Here is a 22,556-nt window from a genome sequence, read left to right as displayed (position 1 = left end):
CATAGCATCTTAGTTCCCAAGGTTGATGGCACATTGACGATGTAAGGAATGGTTAATATTCCTTATAGTACCATCAATAACCATCAACAACAACAACCTGTAAATTCCCACTGCTGGGCTAAAGGCCTCCTCTCCCTTTGAGGAGAAGGTTTTGGAAAATACTCCACCACGCTGTTCCAATGCGGTGGAATAACCATCAAGTGGCCCATATGATCGTCCGAATATAACAAAAAAAAAAAATTTGCATGAAATAATTAGGGTCATATGACGTTATCAGCCTCCGATTAAAAACGAATGTTTAAAATAACTTTTTAGACATTCGTTCGTAAACTTCATAAGTGAACTGTCCCGCCGAACGTGTCTCTGTCATCAAGTGTCACGTTTCAGTGTTTTAGTGATCACCATGTTTCCGTATAATGCAGTCATTTCATTGTGGTAAGTTTTTTTGTATGATTATTTTTGTGTTCCATATAAGTGGTAAATCTTTTTTTCAACTGTTTGGTTTTTAAGAGAATTGATTTGCTTTGTATTTTAATTTATTAATCAATAATCGATGATTTTTAATTTAAAAATATAATATTAAATGCAAGCGAAAATCGTCTTAATTGAAAACAGGTTAAAGTGCAAAGCGCAGTGCAAACGCTTTCCGAAACGGGCTGTATATTTTTTTGGTTGAGCATTAAAAATAAGTCTGTTCTCTTATGAGAGCCGAGATGGTTCAGTGGTTAGAACGAGTGCATTTTAACTTATGGGTGCGGGTTCAAACCCAGACACGAACCACTGAATATTCATGTGCTTAATTTGTGTTTATAATTCATATTGTGTCGAAGGAATGTATGTACATAATTTCTGATTATTCAAATGAAAAAAAAAATATTGGAGTCGGCACCCAAAAAAAACGGGAGCTTAGTGCAGCAGTGGATCGTAAATGGGATGTTACTTACTGTATTTATTATGAGGGCGAGATTTTATTTATCGGCTGTTTAATGTAACATTAACTGACTCGGTTTAGTGGAATCGATATCGGGATATAGGAAACAATCTCTCGTTATCAACGGACGTCGATTTCGACAATTACGACATTCTTTACTCGTGTCAAAGGTTTCGGGACTCGAGACAACTAAAAATCAAAATCAAAATAAACTTTATTCAAGTAGGCTTTTACAAGCACATTTGAATCGTCATTTTACAATTAAGTGGAGCTACCACCGGTTCGGAAAGTTTAAATTAATTAAGTATACGAAGTCCAGTCTCGCCTCGGTAGATTCAAACCCTAATCATTTCAATATTGATTGATTCACGTGGGGGAAGCGCGTAATGCGTTTTTCCAGCGAGACAAAAATGTATTTAAATATCTTTAAATAGTGTAGCACAAGTCACTTTTATTCAGTCTATATCTCATCTTTTTTTCTTCTAAACCATTAAACAAATTTTGATACGGTTTATACTAATACAAAGAGCGATAAACGAGGAAAGTTCAGATGTTTAATATTTTTCTATGGTATAGGTTGGCGGACGAGCATATGGGCCACCTGATTGTAAGTGGTCACTATCACCCATAGACAATGACGCTGTAAGAAATATTAACTATTCCTTACATCGTCAATGCGCCACCAACCTTGGGAACTAAGATGTTATGTCCCTTAAGCCTGTAGTTACACTGACTCACTCACCCTTCAGACCGGAACACAACAATACTGAGTACTGCTATTTGGCGGTAGAATAACTGATGAGTGAGTTGTACCTAACCAGACGGGCTTGCACAAAGCCCTACCACCAAGTAAAATAATAATACTATATTCTACAAAATGGCTGAACTATAGGCGTTTGTACAAAAAACTGCAATTCTAGGCTAATCGCTAATTTTCGCTAAACCTTAATAAATACGTCAAATCAACATGTTAACATGTACATGTTAAAATAACCCACAAAGAATACCACAACAGCATGTGCTGACCTACTACTACCTAACAAGGTATTTTATTAGACATATTTAATTTAACAAAAATATGGATAATTTGCATAACCATTTTTTGAGTTAATTGTTCATCATGATGCAGTTGAATATGTAAATTATTCAATACGGCTTGAAATAAATCATTTTTTGGAGTTATAAAAATAAAACATCGCCCTTGATTGTATAGGTATATTTATTCTAAATTCTTTTTATACAAATTTTGGTCAAAAATAATTATGGAAAATGTCATAACATGGAATAACATGTATGGATCATGTGTATGTTTGTTTGTGTTTACTATAATCTGTATAACTTAATCTAGAAGCTATCTTAGTTCGTGCAGGGAAAATAATAATTACACGGGTTAGCGAATTATAATAGTAATTTGTAAAGCAGACTCAAAGTGTCGAGGTGAGCGGGTCAAACTACAAACATAGACTCTAAAACTGCAATTTTCATTACAACCTAGGTTAATTTAATATTTGTTTTTATGCAGACTTACCTATCTCAAAGCTGAGATGGCCCAGTTAGAACGCGTGCATTTTAACCGATGATTTCGGGTTCAAACTCAGGCAGGCACGGGCAAGGAAGGCAAGGAAAACATCGTGAGGAAACCTGCATCTGACTAATTTTATCTAAATTCTGCCACATGTACATTCCACCAACCCACATTGGAACAGTTTGGTGGATATTTCAAACCCTGTCCTTAATAGGAGGCCTTCGCCCAACAGTGGGAAATTTACAGGCTGTTACTGTATCTGTATCACTAAATGTTCACGATCGGTGGATAAATATAAATGCTCCAATCAAATAAAATTAAATAAAAATATCCTTTATTCAAGTAATCAAATTACATTTAATGGTTTCGATACGTAAATTTTTATGTTTATTACTACCTTGTTTTGAACTGTTATTATTATTATTTAAATGACCTTAATTTTTTTAATGATCCAAGTAAAAAATAACGCAATACGGCATAGTATTATTTAAAACACCGAAATGTATGTTAGGTTGCATGTAAATTATACACATATAAATATATATATATATATATATATATATATATATATATATATATATATAATCGGGTGCAATGCTGATACTAAACATGCTACAGATTTTTTCTTGTTTTTTTACTATATTGTACATGCATTACATACAAAAACATTCATCTCGAATGACTCTATCTATTAAAAAAGATCGCATCAAAATCCGTGGCATAATTTTAAATATCTAAGCATAAATAGGGGCAGACAGCGATAGGCGACTTTGTTTTTTACTATGTAATGATGATGATATTGTATAATAGTGATAATAAAATACAAGAAAATCATATATATGTATGTGTTTATATATTTAATAAATAATTATTGCATCATGCGTCTCATTTCAACTTCAGATTTTAAGAAAGAGGTAACCGAAGATAGTTACTTCAAACCCGAACATTAACTTATTATCGGCTTAATTTGTGTTTATAATCTATTTTCAAATAAACAGATTTTACAATGCTGTTTTTTACAATTAATATGCATTCATTTTTTAAAAGTCCGCCAAAACCAACTCGTCCTATTTCCACAAATAATAAAGTCCTAAATCGATTAACAAAATTATCGTTCGATTCTAGTAGATATCGAATTATTGATTCGAATTTTAAAATAATTAATATTTTAAATAATAATATGGTAAAGCCGTGATAAGAAAAAAAACCTAAAGACACACTTATAAGTATAAAAATAAAACGATTTTTGAATGACGTCATCGTAGTTTTGTCGAAATTTTACAATGAGTTAATTTATATGTAAATATTGATGTTCTGCAATTAAAGTTTAAACGATTTTTACGTGTTACTGTGTAGATAATTCCTATAAATAGACTACAAAAAATACAGGCTTAATTTTTTAATTTAAAATCGATAAAAGAGGTTTGGGTACTTAATTAACTGTAAAGACTGCCACGTGTGAATCCACCAACCGACGTTACAGAAGGGGGGAGGGGGGTGTAGCATGATAGTATTAAGTCATCATTCCCACTAACTTCGATTGGTGGGGGTGGAATGAGACATATGATGGCAACTAGTCACCCTTAGACATTAGCGACAGCTTTTTTTAAATGATTCCTTTTTTAAATATTCTATTATAATTCTTTTTTAAATAATTCCCCACTGACTATAAAAATAATCTATCGACCTTGACATACTTAACAATTATCACAGGTTCGAAATTCAAATGAAAAAAACCGACATAAAACTTAGTATTAACTAAGTTCCAACATTTTAATTACAGCGTATGTCAGTAAAACACAGTTAGATTTATATACATACATATACTATATGTATATATATAAGTCTAATTGTGTTTTAATATACTAGCGACCCGCCCCGGTCCCACACAGATTTTTACTTGTTTCTTTACTATATTGTACAGATAATACATACAAAAACCTTCCTCTCGAATCACTCTATCTATTAAAAAAACCGCATCAAAATCCGTTGCGTAATTTTACAGATGTAAGCGTACATAGGGACAGACATAAGCGAGTTTGGTTTATAATTTTTAATTATTCTGCTTAGTAATCAACTAATGCTCCAATCATGTCACGAGTCCACGCTGTTTTATCTATACACATAATGAAATTGGAGTGTATGTTTGTAATATTAAAATAGCCCTTTTTTACTCAATGCATATATACACGGTACATATACACAACATTTTTTATAATTTTTGTATTCGGTCTGTCTGTTTGTTCCGGCTAATCTCTGAAACTAATGGACCGATTAGACAGGACTTTCACTGGCAGATAATTGATATAATAGGGAGTAACTTACGCTAAAGTAATATTTTTTTGTTATATTCAAAGGCGTACAAGGTCACGGGTACAGCTAGCCTTCAATAATTTAAACCTACAATGCCCGTCACACATAATTGAATAAAAGCTGCAACTCTCTGTATTAATGGAATGCATCCTTCTCATAAATATGACGCATATCAATTCAGAACAATCCAATGATCAATTTGTTGAGTTAAAAAATAAAGAAAATGAAATAACATCTCGAGATCGGCGGTGAAAGAAATCATCGTAAGGAAACCTACATGTGTCTAATTTCAACGAAATTCTGCCACTTGTGAATCCTGTGCTCCTAACCTTTTCCGTATAAGGAGAGGAGTCTGTTACTACATACTACTACTGAATTAATTCTTTATAATTATAATATATATTGTGCAAAGGCCGTCCGGGTAGGTACAGCGTACTCATCAGGTATTCTACCGCCTAACCTATACCTAGTGTTGTGTTCTGATTTGAAGGGTAATTCCAGCTCTCAAGGATGGTGGCGCAATGGTGTGACCGCTTAATATACTAAAAAAAAAAAGAACAAATGCCTACGTTTAACTTCACTACATAATATAAAACAAAGTAGCTTTCTCTGTCTGTATATCCCTATGTATCCTTAAGTCTTTAAAACTACGCAACGGTTTTTGATGCGTTTTTTTTATAAGATATTTATATATAACACATGGACAATTCAATAAAGAATCACTGATAATTTTAGAAGTCTCTACTGTGATGGGTAGACTTCGGATTATATGCATTTGTATATTTGCATATGCAAAAGCATATAATACAATTTTTATAGCCTTATGCATATTTGGGTACTTTTTCCTTAACAGTACTTATATCCGTAGTTAGACATGTTAAATAATAAACCCCGGTCTTAATGGGATAAAAATAATTAACGCCTTTATCAACGCCACCGGACAAACTCTTCCTGAAGAGGTAACTGCAGGAATGCCGCCAAATTTCTAGTTTTATCCGTTAACGTCAGGTGACGTCGAAAGGTCATTTTCAGCGTATGAATTGATATTATGTAGAAAACGTTAACAATATATTATTGTTTATTTTTACAAAAAAATTATAAATAAAATATATTTTTCTAGGTTTTGTAAGTCTTATAAATTGTAATTAATTATAACTATGAGTTATAATTTAAATAAATGTCAAAATGTAATTAGAAATGGATTTTTGATAGTGCATATTTGCATGCATATTTTGGCGTTTTGATAGTGCATAAAATCGGATGCCTGGTGATGGCATATTATTGCACCCGTGCGAAGCCAGGGCGGGTCGCTAGTCAATGATAAAACAAACTGATTCATTCATTCGAGTCAATTGAGCGGGTAATTTATGAGATTTGATCAAGTTTTGTTAAGATGATTAAATAAAATTTATACTCTTTTCCAATCATACCAGTAAAAAAGCCATATAGCATTTGAACGGCAATTGATGCGATGTTTTTTGTGAACTTGATTAATCTATGATATTCACTAAGTATTTACAAAAAAAAAATGGTGTTTTGATCGTCAACGAAACTGCTATCAGAATTAAAAGTAAAATTACAATTCTTTTCCTTGCGTGATGATTTCCTGTCAGTTCACTACAAGCCCCGTAAAAGAACTTACCTACTTCTTTAATATTTTGCGCTAGACAGCCTATCTGTTGAGAAAGGCAATGTAACTTATCAGTCTTGATGTAACGTAGCGCAAAAAAACCACAGGGGTCTGTATAGCGTTGACAAATTGGCCTAAGTTCTTATTGATCCGCCCATACCATAAATTGGCCAGTTAACGGACTTCGGATCATTTTTTATACAGATTGGTTTTTAGTACGGTATGTATGCATAAGTTTCGCGAATATATACATATAATTAAATTGGAGTGTCTGTTTGTAATATTAAAATACCCGCTTTTCACTAAATGCGTATGTATACACACGGTACATATACCAGAATAAACTTTTTTTCAATTTTTGTATGCTTGTTAGTTCCGGCTAATCTCTGAAACGGCTGGACAGATATTGATGGGACTTTCACTGGCAATGATGTATGTATGTATGTATGTATGTATGTATGTATGATGATGTATCAATGATGAGGTAATAAAGAGTAACATAGGATACAATAATAACTTTTTTTGTTAAATTCAAACACGCACGAAGTCGCGAACACAAGTCACTACATATTAAAAAACAAAATCCCCGGTCGCATCTGTCCGTATATTTGCGATAAACTCCAAAACTACTGAACGTATTTTCATGCGGTTTTCACTAATAGACAGAGGTATTCATAAGTAAGGTTAAAGTATAACATTTATTAAGGTTTTTGTGTAACTAAGTTGAAATAGACAAGTGTTAAACATGTCGGAAAACAGCAAAAAAATAAAGGTAAAATATAAAAAACTAAACTTATCAAGCCGCACGAAGCCGGGACGTGCCGCTAGTTGTTAATATATAAGAAGACGTCTTATGCCTGATTGATTGGTAACTTCCATTGGTTTTTCTGTGCAAACATTTCTGAACGGCTGATTTTCGTTGACGAATCACTTAATAACATAGTGTATTTGTAGCGACTCCGAGGCGATCATTACATCCAAACATATGTTTAAATAAGAACGATAAATTATTAATAACAATAAATACTAGATATTTTGATTGAAATCATTATTCACTTACATAATTATAATGATATTGTAAGGAGTATAGAAGTAATAGGCTATTTGACAATGGGAAAAATAAATTGTGAATTATTATAATCAGTTTATATTATGAGTTTAAAAATGATTATTTACTAACGAAAGTGTGAAATAATACTTAATTTATTCAAAAATCAATAAATAAAAATGCATTTTTTCAAATGTTTGTCACGTGATACAAAACGCTCCTGATTGGCCAGGCTTATGATGTAGTCACTTTGTTGTAAACCTTGCTTTTCTACTACATGTACCACAGATTAAAATACAGCTAAGTGACGTCACCGACCCCATTGCAGCGCCATATTGTCGAATTAGCGTTTTTGCACGTTATTTAAATATGGAATTTTTAATATGATATTTTTCGGCAAATATGTACTAAAATAAAAAAATCAACTTTTACTGGGTTCCTTAACCTCTACTTACTAATATAAAATGGGTTTTAAAGACCAGTCAAATAGCCTATTTCTTATTAGTTGTGGCCCGTGGTTTCGTTCACGCATTAGGCAAAAAATGTCCTTTGAATTCAAGTTTGCTTCATATAAAATTTCATCAAATAGGACGACACTTGGACAACATGGCGGTGACGTCACTTTCCTGTATTTTAATCTGTGGTACATATAGTAGAAAAGCAAAGTTTACAAGAAAGTGACATCATCATAAGCCCGGCCAATCAGGAGCATTTTGTGTAAGGTGACAAACGTTTGAAAGTTTGCATTTTTATTTATGGATTTTTGAATAAATTAAGTATTATTTTCAACTTTCGTTAATAAATAACCATTTTTAAACTTTTAAATATATACTGATTACAATAATTCACAATTTATTTTTCGCATTGTCAAATAGCCTATTAGATTCATCGGTTTGGTCGAGAAAGCGCGACAGATAAATAGACAGACAGAGTCACTTTCATATTTATAATATTACTATAGATTACGAAATATTAATCATTTTTAAAAACTGATTTATGAAACAACACAGTATATATATTGAGAGTTTGTTTTAATGCGAGGTAATCTACTTAAATATAAATACCACCGGAAAAAAGCAATGAGAATGCAGTAATATAGATTGGGGTATCTTACTACTAATTTTTTTTTTTGCTGGAAAAACGCTTTACGCCCTTCCCCCACGTGATGGAAAGTGGGAGGGGGGGTGTGGGACTCCCCGGTTTCCTGGACGCCGACTACGCCCAGGTCCACCGGGTTTACCCACTAAAAAACCAGCGGTACCCTCACCGTATCTCGGCGGGCGCCACGGGATCGCTTACGCTTGCTACCGTGGCATCTTACTACTAATCTAACATATAATGCTTGATTCTGATATATTGGCAAAAATAAATATTTCCAACCTAAAAGTTAGGTTTATTAAATTTTCATAATAAAGTGACCAGTGAAAAAGTTCAGCGCTAAGGCATATGCATCATCTTCGCATTTGAAAAGGTGCTGCATACAGCAAATGGGTGTAGAAAACCATGCGCACATTCCAATTCTTAAAAAAATTTCCCTGTTGGTAGGACCATCCATTTTATTTTTTTATAGATTTTCGAAACAACATCAGCATATTCACAAATTATTAAGTAAAACTAGGAAGCGAATTCTTGTAAAAATGTAAAATTAAAATACCACTACAGGCGTTCATATAAAACATTTAAAATAACACAAAAAAGATAAAACACTACACTAGAAGTGTATTATATACATTAATATACATTTTAAGTAATAACCAAAAATATGAACTACAATATTTAAGAAAAAAATAATAATAAATTAAATTACTCCAAATTAAAGAGAAATAAAACTTGAAATAAAATTAAAAACAAAAACTAAAAATTTGAATTCGAATTTTAAATTTCGAAAAATACAGATTCCCTTGAATTTTAAGATGCAGTTTGATGTTACAGCGTGCTGTGGCGAGTGTCGCTGTGTATCAACCTGAAATTCCCTTCGAACTTTAACTTCGGAGCGGCTACGTCATCGTATCAAATCGAAGGAGGCTGGGACGCTGATGGTGAGCTGTCATAATATAATGTATTAGATATTAGAGAGCCGAAAGGGCCCAGTGGTTAGAACTTGCTCAGGCATCTTTACCGATGATTGCAGGGTCAAACCAAGTACCACTGAATTATTATGTGATTAATTTAAGTTTACAATTTTATTTAAATTATGCTAATGTAATTGTAGTAATTTAAAATAAATTCTAGTGCTCCGTGGTGAAGGAAAACATTGTGAGGTAACCCACATTGGAGCAATGTGGTGGAATATGCTCCAAACCTTCTCCTCAAAAGGAAAGGAGGCCTTAGCCCAGCAGTGGGAAATTTACAGACTGTTAATGCAAAAAAATGTCAATAATATATTAAATTTTATATATAATACAAAGTATGTTAAATTACCGGCAAGGTACCGTAGGTCTTAATGAGGAGTAAGGCACGGCACATCGCCGGCGAACTCTACTCGTGTGATAATGAGTATATACTATATGCTACATTGCTATACTTTTATAGTATATTTATTCAGTAAGGCTTCTTGCGAGCCCGTTGGAGTATATTATCCTCTCACCACATTTTCTACCACCAAACAGTAATACTTAGTATTGTGTCGTTTTGAAGCGAGTAAGCCAGTGTAACTACAGGTACAAGAGACAACATCTCAGCTCCCATACTGGACGTGGTTATTAAAATTGCGTTATTTATTTTAATACATATTTATTTATTGAATTAATTATAATTCATCTCGTTGACGTCGTTACGGTCACATTTATTTTATTATTATTAAATTTAAGATAATTTATCATAAGTTAATAGCTAATCCATTTGATCTAAGTCCTTCTCTCTTCGAGGAGAAAGTTGGAAACTTAATCGACCATAAAATACAAAACAAAATATAAGCAAATGAAAATTCTATTCTGCTTCCTTGCTTTGCTAGTTTGAATTTATTAACGTTTGGGTTACGTCGATGACTACAAGAGATTCACATTTGCATAAAAACCTCGTAAATTTTTCTATTTGTAAAAAGAAACACCCAGATCCAATTATCGCATGATTTAAAGTCAAAAATTTACAATTATTCATCGTAAATCATGAAATGTTATAATTTATGATGCTATTATAACATAAATATATATATTTTTTAAATATTCGTAACTAGCTAGTAGTCCCAGAATCGCGCGGCTAGAAAAGTCCACCAAAATTTAAGCCGGCCAATACGAGAGCGGGTACAATGACTGTAAAATTAATAAATCGAAAACGTAAACAATTTGTTATTAAAAATAAACATTTACTTGGTGGTAGGGCTTTGTGCAAGCCGTCTGGGTAGGTACCACCCAATCATCAGTTATTCTACCGCCAAATAACAGTACTCAGTATTGTTGTGTTCCGGTCTGAAGGGTGAGTGAGCCAGTGTAACTACAGACACAAGGGACATAACATCTTAGTTCCCAATGTTGGTGGCACATTGACGATTTAAAGAATAGTTAATATTTCCTACAGCTTCATTGTCTATGTGTGATAGTGACCACTTAACAAAACAAAAACATTTAAATAGGGGTTTTATAAATGAATATGATTTACTCGCATTTACAAAATGAAATCAAAACCAAACTGTTAGAAGGTTTCAAAATTCCTAAAAATCCTCTGAATAAACTCCAAGTTTCTCAAGAGACCGCTAGTATTGATTTACACGACGAACGGTTGTTGAACCAATTATGCTCTCATTCGTACTCGTTTACAATAATCATCGATTTAATTCGGTCAATTTATCTTCCTCATGAATCACCTCATAACTACAGACAGTCCTCGACTTACGTCTTTTCGATTTACGTCGATTCACGTTACGTTGAACAATGTTCTTACATTAGTCCTCAAGCATACCTCAATTGTTTCAATTCCCGGCATAGAATAATTCACTTATTGCTAGGTTAATGTCATAGTCTCGACTTACGTCGTTTTGATTTACATCCCGTATTTCGAAAACCTAAAATTTCATAAGTAAGACCGCCTATATACCTTTTCATAAAAATCATAATCAAAATAAACTTTATTCAAGAAGTCTTTTAGAAGCAGTTTTGAATCGTCATTTAACAATTAAGTGAAGCGACCACCGGTTCGGAAAGAAGATTCTACCGAAAAAAACCGACAATAAAATCGTAGTCATATGGTTATTATTTGATTTTTCGAAGTCAGATATGGGAGACTTTTATGAATCTGAACCATTTTTGTCTTGCAGGTAAAGGTGAAAATGTATGGGACAGATTGGTGCACAGTGATCCGGGAATATTCAGCGAAAACGCAACCGGTGACATCGCTGCTGATTCCTACCACAAATGGCGGGAAGACGTCAAAATTGCAGCCGAACTTGGACTACAATTTTATCGGTTAATTAGTTGTATTATTTATTCGAATAACCAAAATGACCCAGTGGTTAGAACGCGTGCATCTTAACCGATGATTGCGGGTTCAAACCCAAGCAAGCACCACTGAATACTCATGTGCTTAATTTGTATTTACAATTTATCTCGTGCTCGGCGGTGTAGGAAAACATCGTGAGGAATTCTGCATGTGTCTAATTTCATCGAAATTCTGCCACATGTGCATTCCACCAACCCGCATTGGAACAATGTGATTGAATATGTTCCAAACACTCTTCTTAGTAGTAGAGGAGGCCCTTAGCCCAGCACTGAGAAATTTACAGTAAATTTACTAATAAATACAATCAATTATTGCAGATTTTCCATAAACTGGGCTCGCATTCTCCCCACTGGTTTTCCCAATAAGATCAATGAAGCGGGAGCGAAATATTACAGTGACCTCATCGATGCCCTCCTCAATGAGGGCATTGAACCAGTCATAACACTGTACCACTGGGAACTTCCAGTGAAAATTCAAGATCTGGGTAAATATTTTTACTAGAAATTATTGTCCTAATACTATTATTTAATAGTTAAGCTATAATACGAACATGGATCCTGGTTCACTTTCCCTGATCGGAAGCCCGATGCTTGAAAGCTGGTTGTGTTACAAAACTCCGTTCGTGTACAATGATCGAATAGACGACGATTATGAACAAAAAGAATTAGAGATTGCAGTTGATCTTAAGGATATATACACAAAATTAGAGATATTTTTATGCATATACGGTCATACGTTCAATAAACTAGTTAGCTCTCTCCGATTGGCTGTTGCTTCGAAATTTAAAAAATGAAAACATTAAAAAAAAAAGATAATTCGAAATAAGAAGAAGTGATTTGAAATGAAGTTGTCCAATGTTCAGAACACGTGTTTCTTATCTGAAGATTGTAGCACCTCTTAATATTTATAAGCTAAATTAGTGTTAATGATTCATCGCACGCACGGTTGTGAAAGAAAGCATCATGGGAACCCATTGTCGGATGTTAATCGACCACAAGTGTGTCCACTAACCTGTATTGAATAAACGTAGGTAGAGGATGGTCCAATCTTTCCTCAAAGCAAGAACAGTCATTTCCAGATTGTTACTTTAAGTTTACGTATGGTCATATATTATTTTTTTTGTTAAATGTAACGTCATTTCCAGGTGGATGGACAAACCCTCTGATGGTTAACTGGTTCGGAGACTACGCGAGGGTCGTGTACTCTTTATACGCTGATCGTATCAAAACTTGGCTGACGATAAACGAAGCGATCATCATATGTGATTACGGATACAACACTGGAGTATTTGCTCCGAATGTCAAGGAGCAAATCTTTGCTCCGAATCTTTGCAATAAACATGCTTTGCTAGCTCACGCTAAGGCATATCGGATATACGACTCGGAGTTTAGACCCAAGTATAATGGTTAGATTATTATTTTAATATATAACTTATGGTAAACACAGTAAAGTTCGACAACTTTTTCATAGCAATTAAAAATTTGCTATTGCTATGCTATTTAAATGCAATTAAAATTAAATGTAAGATTAACTAACATGATTATTCTTACTATTACAGTTCTTAAATACGGAATATTTACCATGTTTTTTATTTTTATTCGGTGGATCGATATTTCGACATTATCTAAGAATGGCTTAATGTATTTAATAACTGTAATAAAATTAAATGGTCCCAATAAAATAATTATAACATATACTAATAAATATTGATGAAATCACGCCTACAATGTAAATAACAATTAATTTATTCGGAAACGCTTTTGACTTTTCCTCCCAACAACTGCATACATTGCAGAGAGAGCTGAGATGGCTCAATGGTTAGAACGCGTGCATCTTAACCGATGATTTCGGGTTCAAACCCAGGCAAGCACCACTATATGCTTAATTTGTGTTTATAATTCATCTCGTGCTCGGCGTTGAAGGAAAACAACGTGAGGAAACCTGCATGTGTCTAATTTCATAGAAATTCTGCCACATGTCCATTCCACCACACCTACATTGGAACAGCGTGGTGGAATATGTTCCAAACCCTCTTCTCAATAGGAAAGGAGGCCTCATTCCAGCAATGGGTAATTTACGAGCTGTTACTTTACTTTACTTTATTGCAGAGACAAATAATAATGAAAGTATTATTAAAATCTAAACAAAATTACTAAGTATTATTTAATGGCTTTTGTTTTTATAAACATAATACTGAAGTATAATTTGTTTCCACAGGACGAATATCCCTCGCGAACAACTTAATATGGATAGAACCGCGTACGCCCAAGGATGAGGAACTTGCCAAGCTTGGCAGGGAATACATGGTGCGAGTATAATCTAGATTTTATCCAAATCACCTTTATTAATAGTCTAAGAGCCAGTACTTCGCAGACTGTTCGAAGTCTAGTAGCAAACTTTCTATTATTCTCAGAATAATAGCCGTAGCGCCAAAACTATACCATTGGGAAATGACGACCTGTCGAGTGGTGTGTACACCGGATTTCATGGGTACGCCACGCTGAGGTCCCGGGTTCGATTCCCGGCCGAGTCGATGTAGATTAACATTAGTTTTCTATGTTGTCTTGGGTCTGGGTCTTTGTGGTACCGTCGTTACTTCTGATTTTCATAACACAAGTGCTTCAGCTACTTACATTGGGATCAGAGTAATGTATGTGATGTTGTCTCATATTTATATACATGCTTTAAAACGCATTTTTCTTTAAATTGTTTATCTAAAAGTACAATTTTGTCGTTCTCAAAATTTATTCCTTTTATTATATAGTTTAAAATTTTTATTATGCCTACTAATTACAGAATATATTTTACTTGCTGTTAATTTCTTATAAGACCCTCTGAGTACGGTGTCATAGGTGGGTAAGCCAGTGTAATAACTGGCATAATTTGGCAGTTTGGTATTGTGTCCAATAATGGTGGTGATGCAGCGTGGACTGTCGAAGAAAAAAACCACTAACCACCACGTAGTCGTATATCATCTATATGTTAGAAAAAATAGTTCTTAGAAAAATAACAAATTTAACGGTTACCAATTTCGGCAGTTAAATTTAAAATAAAATTCTAAAGCGATTCTTTAATCAAAATATTAGGCGTATTTAAATCTATAATCCCTTTTCAGGCGGGTAGGTTTACTCACGCAATATTTTCCAAAAATGGCGGCTGGCCGCCCTCTATTGAGAAGGTTATGTTGAAAAAGAGTATATCGCAAGGCTTTACGCACTCCAGGCTGCCTGCCTTCACTGAAGAGGAAAAGGAATTCATCAAAGGTATTTTTTTTATTTCAAGTCAAAATAGTGAATACGTGTGTTATAAAGTTATTTTAATTCAATGCTGCATTGAAAACCAGAACTGTAACAGCTTAACTTTAATATGACCTATACTATAGATTATATTATATAGATGATAAAAAAGCGTGGAGCTAATACTTGTTGACTTCCAAGCAGGATTTTCTATATATATGTCACTGTAAGATTACAAAATTCGTAAGATTACAATCTGAGGAGTTAGATTGTAAACTATCAAAATATTTTATCTGTGAAATATGATTACAATTTAACGCATCATTTTTCGATATTTTGTAATCTGTCGATGTTAAACTGTTAGATTATAATAATCTGTCCCGCGTCAAATTTCGTCACCGTCACTATTAGTTACAATACTAAACTACAGTTTGTGAAACGTTCTCGTAGTTCTGAATGAGCTTATGTGATGGGCTCTTAATCTGTGCGTTCATTGGTCGTTTATAACGCCATCTACTGCCCTCAACCAATGAAAATTCAGATTGAAGCCGAAAACAGAAACTTAATAATGCAGTTTACATTTAGTTAAAGTATTTTTTTTACAGTACTGTTTTTTGAATAACACACGTAAACGATATTTGTAACATTAATAATTACTGAATAATGTCATTGAAAACAGCTGTTTATTATGACAAACAGCTGTTTTCAATTACAATAACCAATATTGATGTCAATGTCATATCATTAAAATTCAACCAAGGAATGTGAAAATGTTAAAGATAAAATATCACTACATAGTATAAAACAAAGTCGCTTTCTTAGTACCTATATCCCTATGTATACTTAAACCTCTAAACTCAAAGGATTTTGATGCGGTTTTTTTAATAGATAGAGTGATTCGATGGGAAGGTTTTTATTTACAATACATGGACAATATAGTACAGTACATGGAAGACATTGTAGAAAAAAATGTACCAGGGGTATTTATTAAGGCAATAGATCACAATAATATGAGTTTTAGACTTCTTGTCTGTTTGACTGTTTATCTGTTCGTTTGTTACCACTTGTCTCGGAATTGGCTTAAACCATTTAAACCATTTATTTTGCTACACACATACATAACATAGATTATACAGAAGAAAATAATTAAATTTAAAGAACACAGTGTGGGTAGCAAGGGGTTCATCTCAGTATTAGCTGTGCTAATGCACAGCACTGATTTTCAGATGGCCCCTGACTATTGGGCAAAAATAAACACATGCACGCACACGAAAATAAACAAATGAAATTAACTTAACTGATTGGAATGCGGTTTTCACTGACGTATTGTAAATTCGGGGTAACATACATCGTTTTATTAATCAAAGCCTGTGCCATCCATTTGGAAACTATAGTGCTACGACAGACGCGAAGACACACAAATATGACAACCATAGAATAGGGAAGATGCAATATTTTTATTTTTGTATTTATTTGAAAGAACTCCATATAAGTATATAAAAAATCTAACGTACTGTATTTTTTTGCTAAAAATGCGGTTTTAAAATGACAATGTAAATTTTCGCGCGAAAACCGATCTATATTTCGTATGACGTCACTGCTGTCTGTCACTGGCTTTCATACTTATGCATTTTATCTCGACCTTTGAGATAGAAAACTGACGAATCGAAACTCCGAAAAAAAGGCTCTGTTGACGTATGTTTTGCGCCATTTTGGTCATCTACTTCAACATATTTTTCAAATAAATGCTTTTTATCTAGTTCTTCTGACACAAACTGAGATAAAAGTGGTTTCAAGCTGAAAAGAGGATTATGGAGTCTGCTAACAAACCTAACGTCCATTTCAATTAGATAAACGCAATTTATTTTCGTTGCAATGTTCACATTTTTTACAACTATAACCTCAAATAAGTAGTCATAACAGGAGTGACGTCACTGATCGCTAATAAGTGTTTTTAAATACGTTTCGTTTCACGTTACTTTAATTCGTAATTATTGTTAAAAACAAAATTATATCAAATATAAACCTTGCAGTGGCCCTTTTTTACATATTTTTAACAATTTAATAAGGAAATTTTCATAAATATTATATTTGCATGTTCCCTATTTGCGGCTTAAAGTCACACGAACGGAGTCGAGGGCAACAGCCAGTTTATTTTTATAACATACGTGATATATTTGCTCCATTCAATCTTGTTCTTGCAATTCGAAACACATGTATCCATTGAAATGATTGATTTATTGTATACCATTACAGAAATAATAATAGGCTATTAGACAATGCGAAAAATAAATTGTAAGTTATTGTAATCACTGTATATTATGAATTTAAAAATGGTTATTTACTAACGAAAATTGAAAATAATCCTTAATTTATTCAAAAATCCATAAATAAAAATGCATTTTTCAAACGTTTCTCACGTGATACAAAATGCTCCTGATTGGCCGGGCTTATGATGATGTCAATTTCTTGTAAACTTTGCTCTTCTACTATATGTACCACAGATTTAAATACAGGAAAGTGACGTCAGCGCCATATTGTCCAAGTAGCGTATTTGCGCGCTATTTAAATATGGAATTTTTAATATGATATTTTTCGGCAAATATGTTCCTTGACTTCTACTAAATAATTTAAAATGGAGATTAAAAATTAGTCAGCCTATTAAATACCTACAAAGCGACAATTAAACTTACACAGATAATAAATTAAACTAAATCATTACTTTTGTAAAGCTATCGATATTAAATAAATTATTAAATACAATTAAGATCTTAATTGTTGCTTATAAAGTGTAATATCAGTAGTTCGGGATGATAAAATAAAATTACGTTTTACAATGATGCTCCAATCTCTATACTTTGTTATCATCCAATTGTTTTCTAATGACAGCTCTATCGTTCTTAAAATAAGAAATAGTGTTATATGCCAATATTAAACGCTATGCCATATATATTAATTACAGTTGTACAATCCGAGTAATAAAACCTTCGTCAGTTTTCAAATTCATTCCTTTATCAAGTCATAAACTTAGTACCTTTTGAATATAAACATCAAATCATTGCGACGCAATATGTCATTCTCGATCGGTAAAGCAGATTATCTCTCATACTAAGCACAAAATAGATCTTAAGGTGACGAACCTTTTCTTACCCCGACTGAAAATTGTTGATTAATTACTTACAATTATAATTGTATATAATAAAGTAAATTCAATAGTTTGTGTTATATTCATAATATGTAATCATAGAGTTACATAATTAATGATATAGAATCAAATGACATAACACCGTATTGGAGGCTCGGGTTAATATAAGTTATGCCATTGTCTCAGGAACAGCTGATTTCTTCGCTATGAACTACTACACGACTTACATGATCAGACCGGGGAAGAAAGGGGAAATAACAGAATATATGTTCTTAAAGTCGTTACCAGACTTGAATGGAGTGCTAGAGCCACCCCCCAATTCGTATTATGGAGTATCCAGGATAATGCCGGTAATTATTTTCAAACAACAACAGTCTATAAATTTCCCACTGCTGGGCTAAGGCCTCCTCTCCCTCTGAGGAGAAGGTTTGGCACATATTCCACTACGCTGTTCCAATGTGGATTGGTGGAATACACGTGTGGCAGAATCTCTATGAAATGTGATTTATGCAGGTTTCCTCACGATGTTTTCCTTCACCGCCGAGCACGTGATGAATTATAAACACAAATTAAGCACATGAATATTCAGTGGTGCTTGCTTGGGTTTGAACCCGCAATCATCGGTTGAGATGTACACGTTCTAACCTCTGGGCCATCTCGGCTCTCGACAACTGCTCCTAACAATTTACTTAATTTTAAGATACACCCTGAAGGCATCCGGAGGCAGATGGGTTGGTTGAAGAAACAATATGGCGACATTGAAATCGTGATCACGGAAAACGGCTATTCCTCTAAGGGACAGCTCGACGACTATAATAGAATTGACTACTACGAGAAACACTTGGAACAGGTAATCTTTGGCAGACATGTAGCAGTGTAATCGGAAGAATTCATTGTAAGAATACTCTATTATACTCCATTCAAACTCCTTTATTTAAATCCCACAAGACGCCATCTAATACAAAAAATCCATAAAATATATATTTTTCTACATCTTTATCTATATTTTACTATTATAAATGTGAAAGTAAATCTGTTTGTCTATCTGCCGCTCTTGAAGCAAACTTGAGACAAGAAAGGACAAAGGCTACTTTTTTGCTTAACTCGTGACAACCAGTACTCTAAAACGCGAACGAACCCGCGGGCGCCTACTAGTAACCAAAAATTGTATTTTCATCTTTATTCTCATATTTATACATCTGAGTCAATTGGCTGACTTTCAAAAAAACACAACCATACCATGGATTGCTATTTGTAGAAATAATAGAAAATAATAACTAACCCAGAAGAGCTTGCACAAAGCCCTATCACATATGTATACCAATTCTCACGTCTTCAGTAATGAAGGTACGATGGGGAAAGCAGAATGCGCTGGATGAAGATCTACTAACTCATAGAGAAGCTTGACCCAAGCCCCAAACACTCTCCTCAAAAGAGAGTTCGTTCCAACAGTAGGACGGTTACAGCCTGTTACGTTTCTACAACTTATATTTTACTAGCTGTACCCGTGACCTTGTACGCATTTGAATATAACAAAAAAAAATATTACTGCAGCCTAAGTTACTCCCTGTTATATCAGTTATCTGCCAGTGAAAGTCCCGTCACAATCGGTCCCGTCACAAAAAAGTAAAGCAAAAAATGTTATTTTGGTAAATGTACCGTGTATAAATACAAATGCATTGAGTAAAGAAGGGCTGTTTTAATATTACAAACAGACACTCCAATTTTATTATACGTATGATAATCTTTCAGGTTCATTTAGCTATGGAGGTGGATAAGATTAATGTGACGGGCTACGCGGTGTGGTCGCTAATTGACAATTTCGAGTGGCTGGACGGATATTCGTAAGTTTACTCCGTATACTAAAGTACAGTAAAGTAACAGCCTGTAAATCCCACTGCTGGGATAGGGCCTCCTCTTCCATTGAGGAGAGGGTTTGGAACATATTCCACCACGCTGTTCCAATGCGTTCCAATACACATGTGGCAGAATTTCGATGAAATTAGATACAACCAGGCTTCCTCACGATGTTTTCCTTCACCGCCGAGCACGAGATGAATTATAAACACAAATTAAGCACATATATATAGTGGTGTTTGCCTGGGTTTGATCCCGCAATCGTCGGTTAAGATACACGCATTCTAAACACTGGGCCATCTAAGCTCTCATATACATTTATATTTATAAAGACATTAAATTTATAACTAATCGTTTGCATATAAAAGAGTACAGTCGGGGTAAGAAGGGGTTTGACATATTAAGATCTATTTTCGTGTGCTCAGAATTTACCGATCGAGAATATATGACACTGATACAAATTTTGAAAAGATGTTGCAAAGTCTTTACACAATTTTGAATCGAGTTATCATACTATGTAAGTTTAATTTTATATTCAGTTGTCAGGTTAGAGCTTTAGTTACAAAACGTACTAAGAGCTTAAGATTTGATAAAGGAATGAAGGTTTTCTTGCTCTGACTGTACAAACATTAATATATAAGAATCTTATATTTATTATTTATTGCTATCTTAAACGGATTTCCGTTTATTTTTACAATGATATGCGAAATTAATTCAATTTTTTCAAATGTCACTGGTTTAATTTCAACTTTTATCGATGGCACGTTGACACCTTGTTTTAATGTGATCAGCTCCTGCTCCCCATGTAAGGTCATTTTTTCCAAATGACTTATAGTTGTTCGATTAGTATAAATAAGTAAGGGTAACAATCCTTTAATAGATTAAATGAAATACTCTTTGTGGTTATAACGCGTGCATCTTAACCGATGATTGCGGGTTCAAACCCAGGCAAGCACCGCTGATTCAAGTGCTTAATTTGTGTTTAAAATTCATATCGAGCTGGGCGATGAAGGAAAACATCATGAGGAAACCTGCATGTGACAAATTCCATAGAAATTCTGCCATATGTGTATTTCATCAACCCGCATCGGAACAGCGTGGTGGAATATTTTCCAAACCATCTCCTCAAAGGGAGAGGAGGCCTTCAGTCCACTAGTGGGAATTTACAGGCTGTTGTTGTTGTTTTTGTTGTTGTTGTTGTTATTCTTTGAACTAACGACACAATTTAAAAAAAATGTTGAACTAATGATTACGCCATCACAAGCCATAGACACTGACCTATTGCAACCAACCTCTGGAATTAAAACGTAATAACACTAAGCCTTGAATAAGCTATCAAAAATACTTCCAAAACAGACCTTTAATTTGTAGTTATTGTTTTGGAATTAGTCCATATTTATACTTTCCAGGTCAAAATTTGGTATATACGATGTCGACTTCCAAGATCCTGATCGTAGAAGAACACCTCGAGCCTCAGCGAATTTCTACGCATGCGTAATCAAAACCCGGGCACTTAATAATACCTGTTTGAACAAGAGACTACTCGATGAATCTCGGAGCGCCAATCGAAGATATTCAAGAAATAGTGCCAAAACTTTTGGAAAAAGCGCATATTTTGTTTTAATTTTGTCGCTTTTGAAATTAATTTTGTTTTACTAAGAACATTGTAATTATAATAACAAGAGAATTAAATTATTTTATATACATAGTGTATTGATTAAATTAAAATTATTTTATATTTCGTTTTTTTTTTTTTGCTAAACTAGTTTTAATAAAAAATACCGAACGAATTTCCCGTTTTGCAGTAGTCGTTATTTTGAGGTTTAAGAATTTATCATCAAAAAAGACAGATTCACTTACATGAGAATAGTATGATAAATGTAAAAATAAAATACATTCGCGCTCCAGTGTCGTTATATATGTATATATAAAATTTCAGTTCGAAAGTGCAAGGTTCAAACCCTAGGTCGGACGCGAAAAGTTATTGATTACTAGTCGCCCACAGCTACACTCGCCCTTAGGGGTTTGGTTGACATAAGCAAAAAACGTAGCCGATGTACAGGGTTATTGGTAACTCGACGTATATCCGTTAGGAGGTGATAGTGATAGTAGGTGATAGGAGGTGATAGTAGACAAAAGTGAACATTCTTTTTTCTAGCGATACCATCGCACCTTTTAATGATATAACGTTAGAATCCTTGCAAGAAAAGCATCCTTTGCCATACCCAACAACTGTGCTTCCGGCTCCGCCTACACAGAACAATTTTTTACAGGTTAAGGATGAAGATACCTATGCCGCCATTATGTCATTTTCTCGCGGGTCTGCTAGTGGCATTGATGGTATCACACCACAACATCTTAAAGATCTCGTGAGTGCCTCGGCCGGTGACGCTGGCAGGGTATTAAGTGACATAAGTAATCTTTGCAATTTTAAGCT

The 22,556-nt window shown here is 33.9% G+C and overlaps 1 protein-coding gene across 1 annotated transcript; it reads left to right on the top strand.

Annotated features, from left to right (window-relative positions):
- Nucleotides 1-334: 334 nt before the first annotated feature.
- LOC124539975 (myrosinase 1-like) lies at nucleotides 335-21,797 on the top strand. Its single transcript, XM_047117352.1, has 11 exons — nucleotides 335-435; nucleotides 9,380-9,486; nucleotides 11,700-11,847; nucleotides 12,199-12,365; nucleotides 13,026-13,286; nucleotides 14,099-14,187; nucleotides 14,997-15,144; nucleotides 18,449-18,612; nucleotides 18,963-19,112; nucleotides 20,015-20,106; nucleotides 21,529-21,797. Exons 1-11 carry the CDS (start codon nucleotides 404-406, stop codon nucleotides 21,776-21,778), a joined length of 1,608 nt encoding a protein of 535 aa, XP_046973308.1. The 5' UTR covers nucleotides 335-403; the 3' UTR covers nucleotides 21,779-21,797.
- Nucleotides 21,798-22,556: the final 759 nt, after the last annotated feature.

This window comes from Vanessa cardui, chromosome 24 (assembly GCF_905220365.1).
Source record: "Vanessa cardui chromosome 24, ilVanCard2.1, whole genome shotgun sequence".
Taxonomy (NCBI): Eukaryota; Metazoa; Arthropoda; class Insecta; order Lepidoptera; family Nymphalidae; genus Vanessa; species Vanessa cardui.
This window is presented reverse-complemented; position numbering and strand designations above follow the sequence as displayed.